Source organism: Photinus pyralis, unplaced genomic scaffold (genome assembly GCF_008802855.1).
Source record: "Photinus pyralis isolate 1611_PpyrPB1 unplaced genomic scaffold, Ppyr1.3 Ppyr1.4_LG1, whole genome shotgun sequence".
NCBI lineage: Eukaryota > Metazoa > Arthropoda > Insecta > Coleoptera > Lampyridae > Photinus > Photinus pyralis.
This window is the reverse complement of record NW_022170249.1, coordinates 63,134,021-63,146,322: the sequence shown is the minus strand read 5'-3', so window position 1 is coordinate 63,146,322 and position 12,302 is coordinate 63,134,021. Positions and strand designations below refer to the sequence as shown.

Genomic DNA, 12,302 nt, shown 5'->3' with positions numbered 1-12,302 from the left:
TGGACGATGGTTGAGGGCTGCTACAACGGCGGCTTTAGGGCGCCACAAGTTTATAAGAGAAATGCCTCTTAAACTTGAAAGAGGATACACAAAACAAGCTAGGAAAATGATGAGATTTATTAGGCAAACAAGAACGAAGGTGTAAATAAAATTAAAATAATTAACGGTATGATGATTTTGATAAATTGATTTTCAACAATAAAGGCGAGGCGAGCGGACTTGACTTGACTTGAGCAGACTTCACCGACTTGAGTGGGAGTGCGCTACAGCGACTTGACTTGTTTCAATTTTCAGTGCGTGTAAGGCAACCGATATGAACGCCATACTCTGTTTACTCGATGAGGAATCAGATTCGGAGCACGACTTGTATTAACTTGTGCAGCAGCATCAAGTGTTTTACAAGATGAAAGGAAGTGGCTGTCCGACTATGTGAAGGATCGACCAAAATATGGGGAATTCCATACATTGTGTGATAAACTGTCTAGTGATCAATTCCAGAATTACTTTCGGTTGACTCGTTCAGAGTTTGAATTCATTCACGACCTGATACACGAGGATATTAAAAAACAAGACACCAACTACAGAAAGGTACCAAGGAAAAACTTGCCATTTGCCTGAGGTAAGTCATAAAGTAAAAAAAAATTTATCCGAAAACCAAGATTTTAATATTTTGACAAATAAAATACAATGGTTATAATAAAAAAGAAGCAAAAATAGAGTGTGGTAAAACGTTATTTTTAAAGTGCTAAGTGCCCATAATATTCATTTGGAAACATATGGCTTTCTGAACCGGTACTACATTGGCTTGGACAGCTTGATGATCTTTCTTGTGGCAATAGTGAAGGTCCTGGGTAGTTATAGTTTTGAGACGGTTCTTTGTTTTTTTCGTCAATATCTTCTGCCTCATTGACTGCTGCAAATATACTTTTCTTCACCATCCTCTGCAAGGAAGGGTGTAGTTTTTTAGTGGACTCATACATAGAGTCAAAAAACAATTTCAATTCATCGGGTGGCTGTAAAAGTTGGCGACGCAATTCATCCCTACCCTTCATGCGTTCTTCACGACCTCTTGTCAGGTCCACCAAAAGGGAAGCTACATCATTTTTTTTCTTTTTTGAGGGCCGGTCAATACCTGACTCATTGGACGATGTGGCTGCGTTGTGGGCCAACTCGTCAGCATTGTCCTTTGTTACCTCAACAGTTTCACCGATATCGTCTACTTCGTTTAGCCGCGACACATCTTCATTGGTACACCTCTTCCGGTCTTTCATATGAGGTTTTAAAAAAGCCATTTGTTCTTGGAATTTCCAAGGTTTAGTGGCGCTTCCACCATCACCACTTCGTGATTCCAATCTTTTTAAGCTGCTCCTGTACGCATCGCGAAGCTTGATCCACATTTTTTTTGTTTCTTCCCCTGTAAAGAAATAGATAACATCCAAAAATAATGTAAAAACATAATTCAACACAATAAAATAACGAAATTAAAGTTGTGTGTTTGTTTTATTACAGATATCTTGCAACTGGAGACTGCTATAAATCTCTGGAGTTTAGTTACAGAGTGGGACACAGAACTGTCTCTCGTGCAGTAGAAGTGTGTAATGCTTTATGGATTCGTTTGCAACCAACTGAAATGTCAGATCCTTCAGCAGATATGCTTAAAAACTCCGCCGAGCGTTTCAAGCTGAAATGGAATTTCGATCACTGTATGGGTGCAATAGATGGGAAACATATTCAAATAAAAGCACCACCAAAATCCGGGTCTTCGTACTTTAATTATAAAAAAACATTTTCTATTGTGCTTTTGGCTGTAGTTGATGCGGATTACCGTTTTTTAATGATTGACGTTGGATCAAAAGGGCGTTTCAGTGATGGGGGCATTTTTTCATCAAGCTTCATTGGACGGCGTTTAAGGCAAGGTATAAATCTACCTGAAGATGAACCTCTTTATGCAAGCGGTAGTGCGATGCCCTATGTTGTTGTTGGTGATGAGGCTTTTCCGCTACTGAAACACTTAATGCGCCCATACCCTGGAAGAAATTTGGCAATAGAAGAAGGAATTTTTCAATTATCGACTATCAAGAGCTCGCAGAATTTCAGAGAATGCGTTTGGAATTTTATCCTCCAGGTGGAGAGTACTTTTTAAACCTTTTGAAATTAAGATCGAAACTGTAGACAAGGTTGTAAAAGCCATCTGCGTACTCCATAATTATCTGACAAATAAAAATTCTTCTTCAACATCGATTGAAGACTACTCCTCAAATCTTGCTCGGTTACGAGGAGCGCCAGTAAGGGCTACCAGTGAAGCTTCAGTATTAGAAATTCGTTCAAACAGTACTTCAACTCTACGCTCGGTGAAGTTTCTTTGCAACGTGATTATGTTTGAAGTTTCTTTTGTTAGTAAAATATACGTACTATGTATATTGAACAATCAATTGTAATGCAAAATAAATTAAATAAAAAATAACTCACCTGAATTTAAATTGCACTGAACCGCAATAGTGTCCCAGTGCAAGCATAGGTCTTGTTTTTGTCTCACAAATATTGTCTTAAATATGGTAGTTGCAATATACCCCCACAAGTTGATTTGAACTAACAAGTTTCTGTTCAACTACTGACTACTGTCAAATCCCAAAACAAATTAAATTATACATGCCACATGGCTTTTCTTTATTAATACCAAACTAATTGATGAATGATATGAATGAAAAAAACGTATGAATGCTTAAGGAAGAGGAATAAGTTGGTAAGACAAGATGGAGGATTATGGGAAGGACTAGGATGGGTGAGTAAACTTCGGGTAACAGGAAATGTCTAACCTTGGCATTTTTCAGCAGCCGGTGGAAGTAATAATGGTCCTCAGGGGGTATTGGCCCAAATATGGAACGGTCGACTTAATAAATCACTCGGCCTGGATGGACGTTGGCATGCCCCTGAAGTTCACGGTAGAGGGTTACGATTGACGAACACAGGAAATCAAGATGACGAACACGACGAGACACAAAGAGCTTCGATGAGACGATGATATACAATCCAAGTTGTATTTTATAATTTCAAAGGTAGATACGGCTCTAAAGATCTTGAACGAGCCGAAGTGTAGAAGCCATGTGGTCGAATAATCCGCCCAAGTGCGAAAATTTACGCTGATCCAATAATAGCAGAATCAATTAATTCCAGCGTAAATAGGAGCCTTTATTCTTAAATGATGAGTTGGATAAATTTTAATAGAATTCAGCTAACCACACGTCAATCTTTCTCAAAAGTTGCAACAGGAAAAAGACTTTCACTTTTCGTGAGGAAATGTGTAAAAGCGGGGATTCCCCTAATCAATCTCAGGTGACCAAATATTTAAACTTTAAAGATTTCCAACTTTGAATTGCAGGACAAGGAGAAAACATACATAGAAGGGGATCAGCGGTGATAACAATTTAAATGTGAACAATACGATGAAAGGTGCAATCACGGAGTGAAAATTAAGCGCAAAGAAAATTAGAACGTTAAAGCCTGAAATACAATCTCAAAAAACTACTGAATTCTTAACCAAATAGCAATTTATACTGTTTCAACAAAAACCGTCACAATTGTATCCATGAATGCATTAATGAAATCAACAGCAACCATTTCGTAAATCCATTTTTCCACGCACACGCAAAACTTACAAGATGGGATAAAGACCGATGTCTTTGGATGTGAACGTAATGTAGGTATACTCCAAAAGTGTGCAGTCAAAATAAAAATTCATTGATACCGACCATTACAAATACTTTAAACCTAAATTGAAATAAAAGTCTGGCAACAGACCATTTTTACTTTGAGGGGCTCTTCCCTATGATGGATGTACCAACTTCCTAAAAGAATATAGGAGCTTCATAAAAAAGAATCTAAACTCTGGCAAGAAACTACTTGTATTAATTACTCAGACCGCGCTTGAGAAAGAACATGAACTTTAGTATAAGAGACATCAGATTTTATATCGTAAAATTTAGTGGCAATAAAATTCCAAAACATTACAGATTCCGGTGGAAAATTTAGTGGCAATAAAATTCCAAAACATTACAGATTCCGGTGGAAATTGATGGTGAATTTGGTAGTACTGTTTCTTTCAGCCGAGTCCTTCCTCACGATTTTGTTCGTAGGTACCAAATAACCATGAAGCGCCCACAATATAGCGACCATCTGAAAACAAGAAAAATAATACTACCTAAAGGTGATTGTGAACATGTAGGTATGCACTTAGTGCCGGGTTACATGGGATGCGGATACGTGCGATTTTTTAGTCACGCGATGTCGGACGTAAAAACAAACTCACTAATTTAAAGGTGTGCGGATATATTCATTGCGTTTTTGTCGGATGTTACCGTACGATGTCGGCCGATCAGGCGAAAAGAACCAACACGTTTGTTTTTCTAGCCGTAATCGTACGATTATCAACTGTCTCCTGTGGCACATTCAGTAATAATTGAGATTTTGTTAAAAGATTAGATTAAAATGGATTTAGAAAAGTTAATTTTGTGTGTTCAATTGAGGATTGTGGGATCAAACATGCAAAGACTACCATAATAGAGTTTTCGTAAAAAATGGATGGGAAGAGGTAGCAAAGGAAATGGAAGAAACAAGTAAGTAAACATTTTGCATATTTATATTTAGCAAGTAGTTAGAATACACAATTTTATAAGCTTGAAAAATAAACAATAATACCTACATACATATTGTTAAACTAATTTTCATTTTACTTGAAAAGGAACTGATCCTATAGGGCTGCGGAAATAATGTTTCAATTTACCCGCACAGCATATGCAGCTACAGTTGAACGATTATTATTGGTTCGTGTAATTCTATTATAATTGTTTTGTGAAACACAATACCTCATTTTAAAATTATTTTCTGTACACCTTTCCTTATCAATAACGATATTATGAATACATGCACATTTAACAATCATATCTGCTTTGTATGGATGGCATTCTATGTCTTTTTTGAGAATCCTCCATTTGGAACATAGTATGCCAAATGCACATTCAACAATCCTCCTTGCTCGGTATAATCCATACTTATAAATTTCTTCTTGCTCACTGAGATTACGACCAGAATAGGGTCTCATTAAGTACACCTTCAAAGGATAGGCTTCATCGCCCAAGAGCACATATGGAATGGTAATATCTGTATTTGAAATATTTTGATCCTCTGGTACGCAAAAAGTTTTATTTTCTAATCGTTGTTTTAAACTGCTGCTAGCAAAAATTCCACCATCACTTTGTTTTCCATATGATACGATATCAATATTAAAAAATCTACAATGCGCATCAGCAACTGCTTGTAGGACAATAGAATAATAAGATTTATAATATTCCAATACATGGAACCGGAATTTAGTGGACAACGGAGTCTTATATGTTTTTCATCAATACATCCTATGCATTGTGGAAAATTCCATTTGTTAAAAAAGTCTTGAGCTACAGTTTTGTGCATTGCTGATGTCGGAAATGGCATATGTTGTGTGTTGAATTCTTGCCATATTACTTGGCATACTTCGTAAACGATATTTCGTATTGTTGAATGAGACATTCTAAATGAGAATGCAAGGGCTCTGAAAGACATCCCGGTCGATAAACACTTAAAAAACATATTTATTCTCATTCTCACGTATACAATTAAACATACATAATGTAGAAGAAGCATAATTTTTATTAAACACAACATAATTATTTGTATTTCTAGGCGGTGCGGTAAGAGGCAAACGGAGAAATTTGCGGGATACAATTCGCAGAGAATTTGCAAAAACACAAAGTGGTCGATCTGGAGATGGAGGTGTAAGTTCAAAAAAATCAAATGGCCCTACTTCGAATTAATGCTGTTTTTAAAAGATACATTAAGTGCAAGACCATCAACTGCAAATATTCTAAGTGATGAAGGACAACATTTGGATGATAATGAAAATAGTGAAAAAGTTCTCAATGAAAGTCAGTTTGATCGAGATGAAACCACACAACAAGACGAAATAGAAAATAGTGCTGGTTTTCGAACTCCTGCTAGAGAGAAACTCGTATAGGAATATCGCAGTAATCTACAACAGAAAAGAAAAGAGTCTACAGATGTGTATGAGCGGCTTATCAAAATAGAACAAAAAAAATTAGAAACGTATGCAACAAAGAATGCCCTTATTAACGATAGTAATTATCATTTCTTGATGAGCATACACTGAGAGAAATGAGACTGTTATATTAAGAATTATAAAAACATTACAAAAAAATAGTTAAAGCAAGCAATAAAATGTTACTCAAATAAATAAATACATATTTAAACAATATTTTTTATTTCTTAGATCCAGTTTCTTAATTGAACGTTCAAATCTATTTCAATTACGAAATGATAAACAATGTTATTTAAAACAACATTTAAACTTCTTTCAAACAACATTAATGAACATTAAGTGTTAACGGTTTTGTAAATGTTAACGAAATATCTACAGTTAATTCAAATGACATTTTATGTACTTATTCTATGAACATTTTCTGTTTCATTTGAAATGAACATATGATTCGCTTAATAAATTTATAAACCTTACGATAATAATCTGCGTGATTTTGCCAACTCCCTCATTTATTCAATTAAGAACGTGGATTTTATTTCAACAGTCTCGACACTTTAAATAAACCTCAAAACACATTGTCAGCGTTTGGAGAATTCCGAAGCAAATAGGTACGTTATTTTTCACGCGTCTTTTGTAATTTGTACTAGTACTGCACGTGTGACGGTGTAACTGTAATCATAGTGCTGTAATGGAAGAACTTTTAAATAGCTGGGGCTTTGGGGATTATATCCCTATTTTTCAAGGTAAGTTGGAACTATCGCATCATATATATTACCAATAAAAATAACCTTCAGCGGTCATACGTTTTGTTCAGACCGTTTTTTGTTTGCGTTTGCTTCTAAAATTTTCTGTGCACCTACGCATTTTTCTAAGTTGAAACTGTCAATTGATCCTACTTTAAGGTATGTTACCTGTGTAACATAATTCCTACAATATGCTGTATTTGTTCATTATATTAAAAATAGCTTCCTGGAAAATAAATCCACGATAAAATATGGTTCAGTATCAGCATTGGTATCAGGTCGTTTATTTTTACGGGTATTATTTATTAAATATTTCTGAAGTGTTTATACATGCTTTGTGGTCCTCTATAACTAAACACCTACCATTTGTGCTTTACATTAGGATTTTTTTAAATTATTTCTCAAGAAATTATTAACGTTGACGCTATTTACCTACATCTATACTAAATTTCAGAGCAAGAAGTAGACGAATCTGCTTTACTTCACTTGACATTAGAAAGTGTCAAAGAGTTAATACCAAAACTAGGGCCAAGAATGATCTTTTGGTCAAAATTGAACGAATATAAACAATTAATAGCTATGCCAATTATAATACCAAACAAAAATGATCTAAACCTGATAAACTTACAAAGTGACGTAAGTAGTAACTAGAGCTTTCAAAAGAACTATTGTACAGATTCATTTGTTTTAGAACATTTCGTCGCCAGAAACCTTTAATTCCGAGCGAGATTATGAGATAAATTATAATGAACTAGCTTCGCCATCAACTTCAAGCCAAACATCTGCAGAGAGCACGATTAATTTAACTGACGATGATACAACAAACATAGTTAAAAGTTTTGAAGCTTCTCTTAAAAGGCCAATGGCTTTTCGTGGACCCGAAATGCTAAAAAAAGCTTGCAGAAATGTTTATAACTTAAATTTAAAGCAATTTTTAGAAAAAACTGTTTCGGGGAAATATATTTTAACGGCCTACCAAAATCAAAAAAAACTAACCAAGGCTCTTCGCAGTCAATTATCATATATCCTAATAAGTGGAGTTATGTCAGACACCAGGTAATTTTTCTCAATTTTGTTTTACAATTACATTGCACGTATACATCGAACACAGAGGGGCGCTAACAAGAAGTAACCAAAACATTTTTTTTTGTGATAAAGACAATATTAACTTTAATTTTCATTTTTTATCTATTTTGTATATTGTAGTTTTTGTCAAAAATATTGATTTAAAATGCAGATCGTATAAATATGTTAAATTAAATTGATATTTATAATTATTTTAGAGAAAATTTAATTCCATTGGACTTCGAAATGTTGTGTGACAAAATATGCGAATTATTTCCTTCAGAAACCAGGTCAACATACTACATTCCTAGAATTCCTGGTAATAAACATTTAAAACCAATAAATCCCAAAGGAAAACTGATCGACAAATATCGAAATTTAAAGAAACTTTATTCTGACTCAAATAGTAAAGAAAAGGTCGAAGAGGTGGTAAATGAAGCATCATCTGCATCAGAAGATAACCACGGAAATGAAGGTATATTCTAGTAATTCTATAATATAATAATTTCTTCCTAAAACATTAATCGTTTCTTCTACAACGCATTTTTGATTTATTCTCAAAATGCATCCCATGCATGTGACAGCTCTTCATAGGCTCATCATAACAAACTTGTACTATCTTTTCCATCATAACAAACTTGTACTATCTTTTGTTGGAGTGTTTAAAAATTTTACATATTTTTAGATGATTTGAAGGAATCTGCTGGTTGGTTGAAATTGTACGTTGAGCCATGGGACTTAGTGTTACAACATTGGAATAAATCCTTTATATTGCGCAAAACGGCTAAAAGTCCAACCGTGGCCGAATTTATAGGTGAATGGCCTATTTTGAAACATCAAAATGCATATATGCTGGTAAGTTAATTATTTTTTCAATTTTTTGCAAATTTAATCATACGTTTTTTAGGTGAATCTAGATTTTCAAAAACTATATCCCCAATGTAGTATCTCATCACTTATAAATGAATACATGAAATGGGAGAAATTTTTTGAAATTCTTATGAACACTACCGTATTGGATAAGCCGAGTAGAGAATTTTGCTGATCTTCAAAACAATACAGTTAACCAGGGTAAGATTGATAATGATATTTGTAAAAGATCACTTTTGTTTAATTTGAACTTACTCATAGATAGCAAGAACGGCATACAAGTTGCAGCGCTGGCGAAGTTATTTCCTCCCAAAGGCCGCATTAATACAAAAAAGCACTGGAAGCCCAGTATTGTGGAATGCCAAGAGAGCATTATCAATTTAGTTTCTGTAAGTTTTATTATTTAAAGAAAATTGATTATTAATGTATGGATTTTAGACCTGCGGGGAAATCGAAGAATGTATCAACAATCGCATAAAAAAACTTTCTGATCTGGGTGTTACAGACCAACCTTACTTGATCGCTGTAGGAAAGGGATTTTCCGAAATCACCGAGTCGTATGTTATTATAGACAAGCATGTGTACAAATCCATCTCTGTTTTGCACTCTCTAGATTTCCTATTTCAATCCTTTCATGTGCTAAATGCACGGTACCCTTTAGAGAGTGAGCACATATGGTTGCTTATTGAGAGGGCTTTGTATAAAATTGAGCATTCAAAAATTAAATCTCCTGCTGTATTAACAATTTTAAAAGAACACGAGAATTTTGAATAACTCAACGTTACTAAATTGTATGTTCATTTTATTGATTGTTAACAATTTCTTATTTTATTTTATTATCTCTGACTAGCTCAAACCATTATAATGTTTATCTGCCCGTTGTGTCTTAAATATTATCCAGAAGTGGCAGACGTCATCCGACATATCAAACTGATTCATGCACTGAGCAACCGGTTTGTTTGCAAACAAACTGATTGCTGTAGAATATTTTCTAGTATTTATACTTTCAAACGGCATCTACTATTAAAACACAAAAATGAAATTTTCAACAAATACCACCTGTATGTACTATCAATGATACTTATCAAGATTTAACAAACGACAAATGTTCTCCAGACGAAACATTTGAATCGGCAGCTACATGTTTTACTCCAACATACAATTGTACGGATTTCAAAAATAGATTGCGCCACAATTGTCTTTTACTTGTTTCAAAACTGTATAGTAATTATTCTTTCCCAAGAAATATTGTGCAAAATATAATTTTTGAATTTTCAAACACTTTAAAAGCACCCTTAGAAATTTTAAAAAGTATAGTATGTTCTCAATTTGAATTATTCAAAGTAAACAATGAAGGTACCAGTGAAATATTAGATATAATCACATCATTAAGTGTTATGTTTAATGATATAAATTCTGAGTATTCTAGATTTAAAGCTTTTAAATCATTAAATGCTTACATTGATCCAATTTCAATTGCATTAGGACAAAGAATAAATGATGTTAAAAAGAGATCTCGAATAGTAATGGAGATAACCGATGCTACATGCCAATACATCCCTATTGCTAAAACTTTGCAAACATTTCTGCAATTATCATCAGTTTTTGATACAATTTATGCTTACACACAATCTTTAAAAGACATGCCACAATTAGTCAATATCATGCAGGGTGAATTGTGGAAAAATATTGAGGCAAAGTTCGAAAACAAAATTGTTTTCCCTTTACTAATTTACGGCGACGACTTTGAACTTGGCAATCCTTTAGGCAGTTATGCGGGCGTTCACAAGATATGTGGTATATATATGTCCTTGGCATGTCTGCCTCCAGAATGTAGTGCTCATTTAGAAAATATATTTTTAGTTCAATTATGTTATTCGTCTGATATAAAAGAGTATGGCAACAAAAAAATTTTTCAAAAAATCATAACAGATTTAAGAGTCTTCTGTACCCACTGCACCCAATGTAAATTTCCATAAGAGCGCCCGCCCTGCAAAAAAAAAATTTTTTTAAGAACTATTTTATAAATTTAGACCTTTATCTACAAAATGTTCGGACTATTTTTTTTAAAAAGTGTATAACAACTGAATATCGATTGTTTAAAGATTAGCTGTTTTGCGCCGATTATTGCGCTAATCTGTTTCATTTTTTTACTCGCGATCAAGACGATTTATGGAAAAAGTAAACCGACAGTTTTTTAGATAAGTTCCTTCTAAACATTACCCCAAAAAATGAAATCATATTTTTTGTAAATAAAGTCTGTATCTTGGCGGGCGGTAAATCAACAATTTCAGTGTAACAAGTGGCGCCGCTGCTCAGTGTCGGCGGAAACTAACTAAGGACCAAGACAGGAGTTGACAAAGCAAAAATACCATCTTGTCTCTTGCAACTATAATCGTCTATATACTATAATGTAAAAAAGTTGCGCTTGGGTAAAGAAGACTTAATCGATTTAGAAAAAAATGGTATAGATATCAGTGTCAATTCTTCGAGTTACACAATTTATTTTAGCCTTGTCTTAGTCTTAGGAGATAACTTGGGTCTCAATTCTATGATGGGATTAATTCAAAATTTTAGTTCTAACCATTTTTGCCGATTCTGCCGTTGTAGCAAAGATTTTAGTCAATCTAACGAATTGGAAAGTACTACTTTAAAGCGAACTCGTGAAAATTATGAAACTGACTTGTCTACTAAAAGCTATGGAATAAAAGAAGAGTGTGTGTGGCACCAATTACCTAATTTTCATTTAACTGTTAATTCATGTTGTGATATAATGCATGATGTTTTTGAGGGAGTTTGTAGATACGATATTGGAAATTTGCTCTATCATTATATATATATTGACAAATTTTTTACTTTGGATACATTAAACAATCGAATTAGATTTTTCAATTTCTTAGATAAAAACAAGCCACCGCAAATATCTAAATCACAAATATTGAATAAACATATATTGGTATCAGCTTCCGAAATGTCGGCACTTGTCAAATTCTTGTCTTTGATAGTAGGAGACTGTATACCAATTGGTAATGATATGTGGGAAATTTATTTGTCATTATGTGAAATAACTAACATTATTACAAGCAAAGTTATTGCACCAGAATTCGTTGACTTACTAAGAACTGCTGTATCTGAACACCATTTGCTTTATATTCAATTTTTTGGAAATTTAAAACCTAAGCATCATTTTTTAACACACTATGCCAACCTATTAAATAAAATTGGACCATTACCTTATGTATCTTCAATACGTTTTGAAGCCAAACATAAACAATTTAAGGCAGCTGCAAGTGCAGTCAGTTCACGAAAAAACATTTTGTATACATTAGCAATAAAAAATCAATTGTCATTTTGTTACCGTATATTATCCGAAATTGGACTTAAAGATACATTTGAATGTGGTTCAGAAAATTTTCAATTTGTGTCAAATAGTAGAGAATATGAATCATTTGTACAATTTTTAAAACTTGATATGTCAGATGATTACTTCCCTACTAATTGGATAAAAGTGAAAGGAATAAAATATACATTTGCAA

General features: G+C 33.7%; 2 protein-coding genes across 2 annotated transcripts; both read left to right on the top strand.

Moving 5' to 3' along the window:
• The first annotated feature begins 4,037 nt into the window (after positions 1–4,037).
• Positions 4,038–6,270, top strand: LOC116175148. Its single transcript, XM_031493265.1, has 3 exons — positions 4,038–4,613; positions 5,716–5,807; positions 5,862–6,270. The coding sequence occupies exons 1-3, from the start codon at positions 4,579–4,581 to the stop codon at positions 6,044–6,046; spliced, it is 312 nt and encodes a 103-aa protein (XP_031349125.1). The 5' UTR covers positions 4,038–4,578; the 3' UTR covers positions 6,047–6,270.
• A 253-nt stretch (positions 6,271–6,523) lies between these two features.
• On the top strand, positions 6,524–10,751 carry LOC116175140. The gene is made up of 8 exons (XM_031493255.1): positions 6,524–6,831; positions 7,286–7,467; positions 7,523–7,887; positions 8,115–8,371; positions 8,582–8,751; positions 8,804–8,967; positions 9,028–9,155; positions 9,205–10,751. The coding sequence occupies exons 1-6, from the start codon at positions 6,777–6,779 to the stop codon at positions 8,939–8,941; spliced, it is 1,167 nt and encodes a 388-aa protein (XP_031349115.1). The 5' UTR covers positions 6,524–6,776; the 3' UTR covers positions 8,942–8,967; positions 9,028–9,155; positions 9,205–10,751.
• The last annotated feature ends 1,551 nt before the right edge of the window (positions 10,752–12,302 follow it).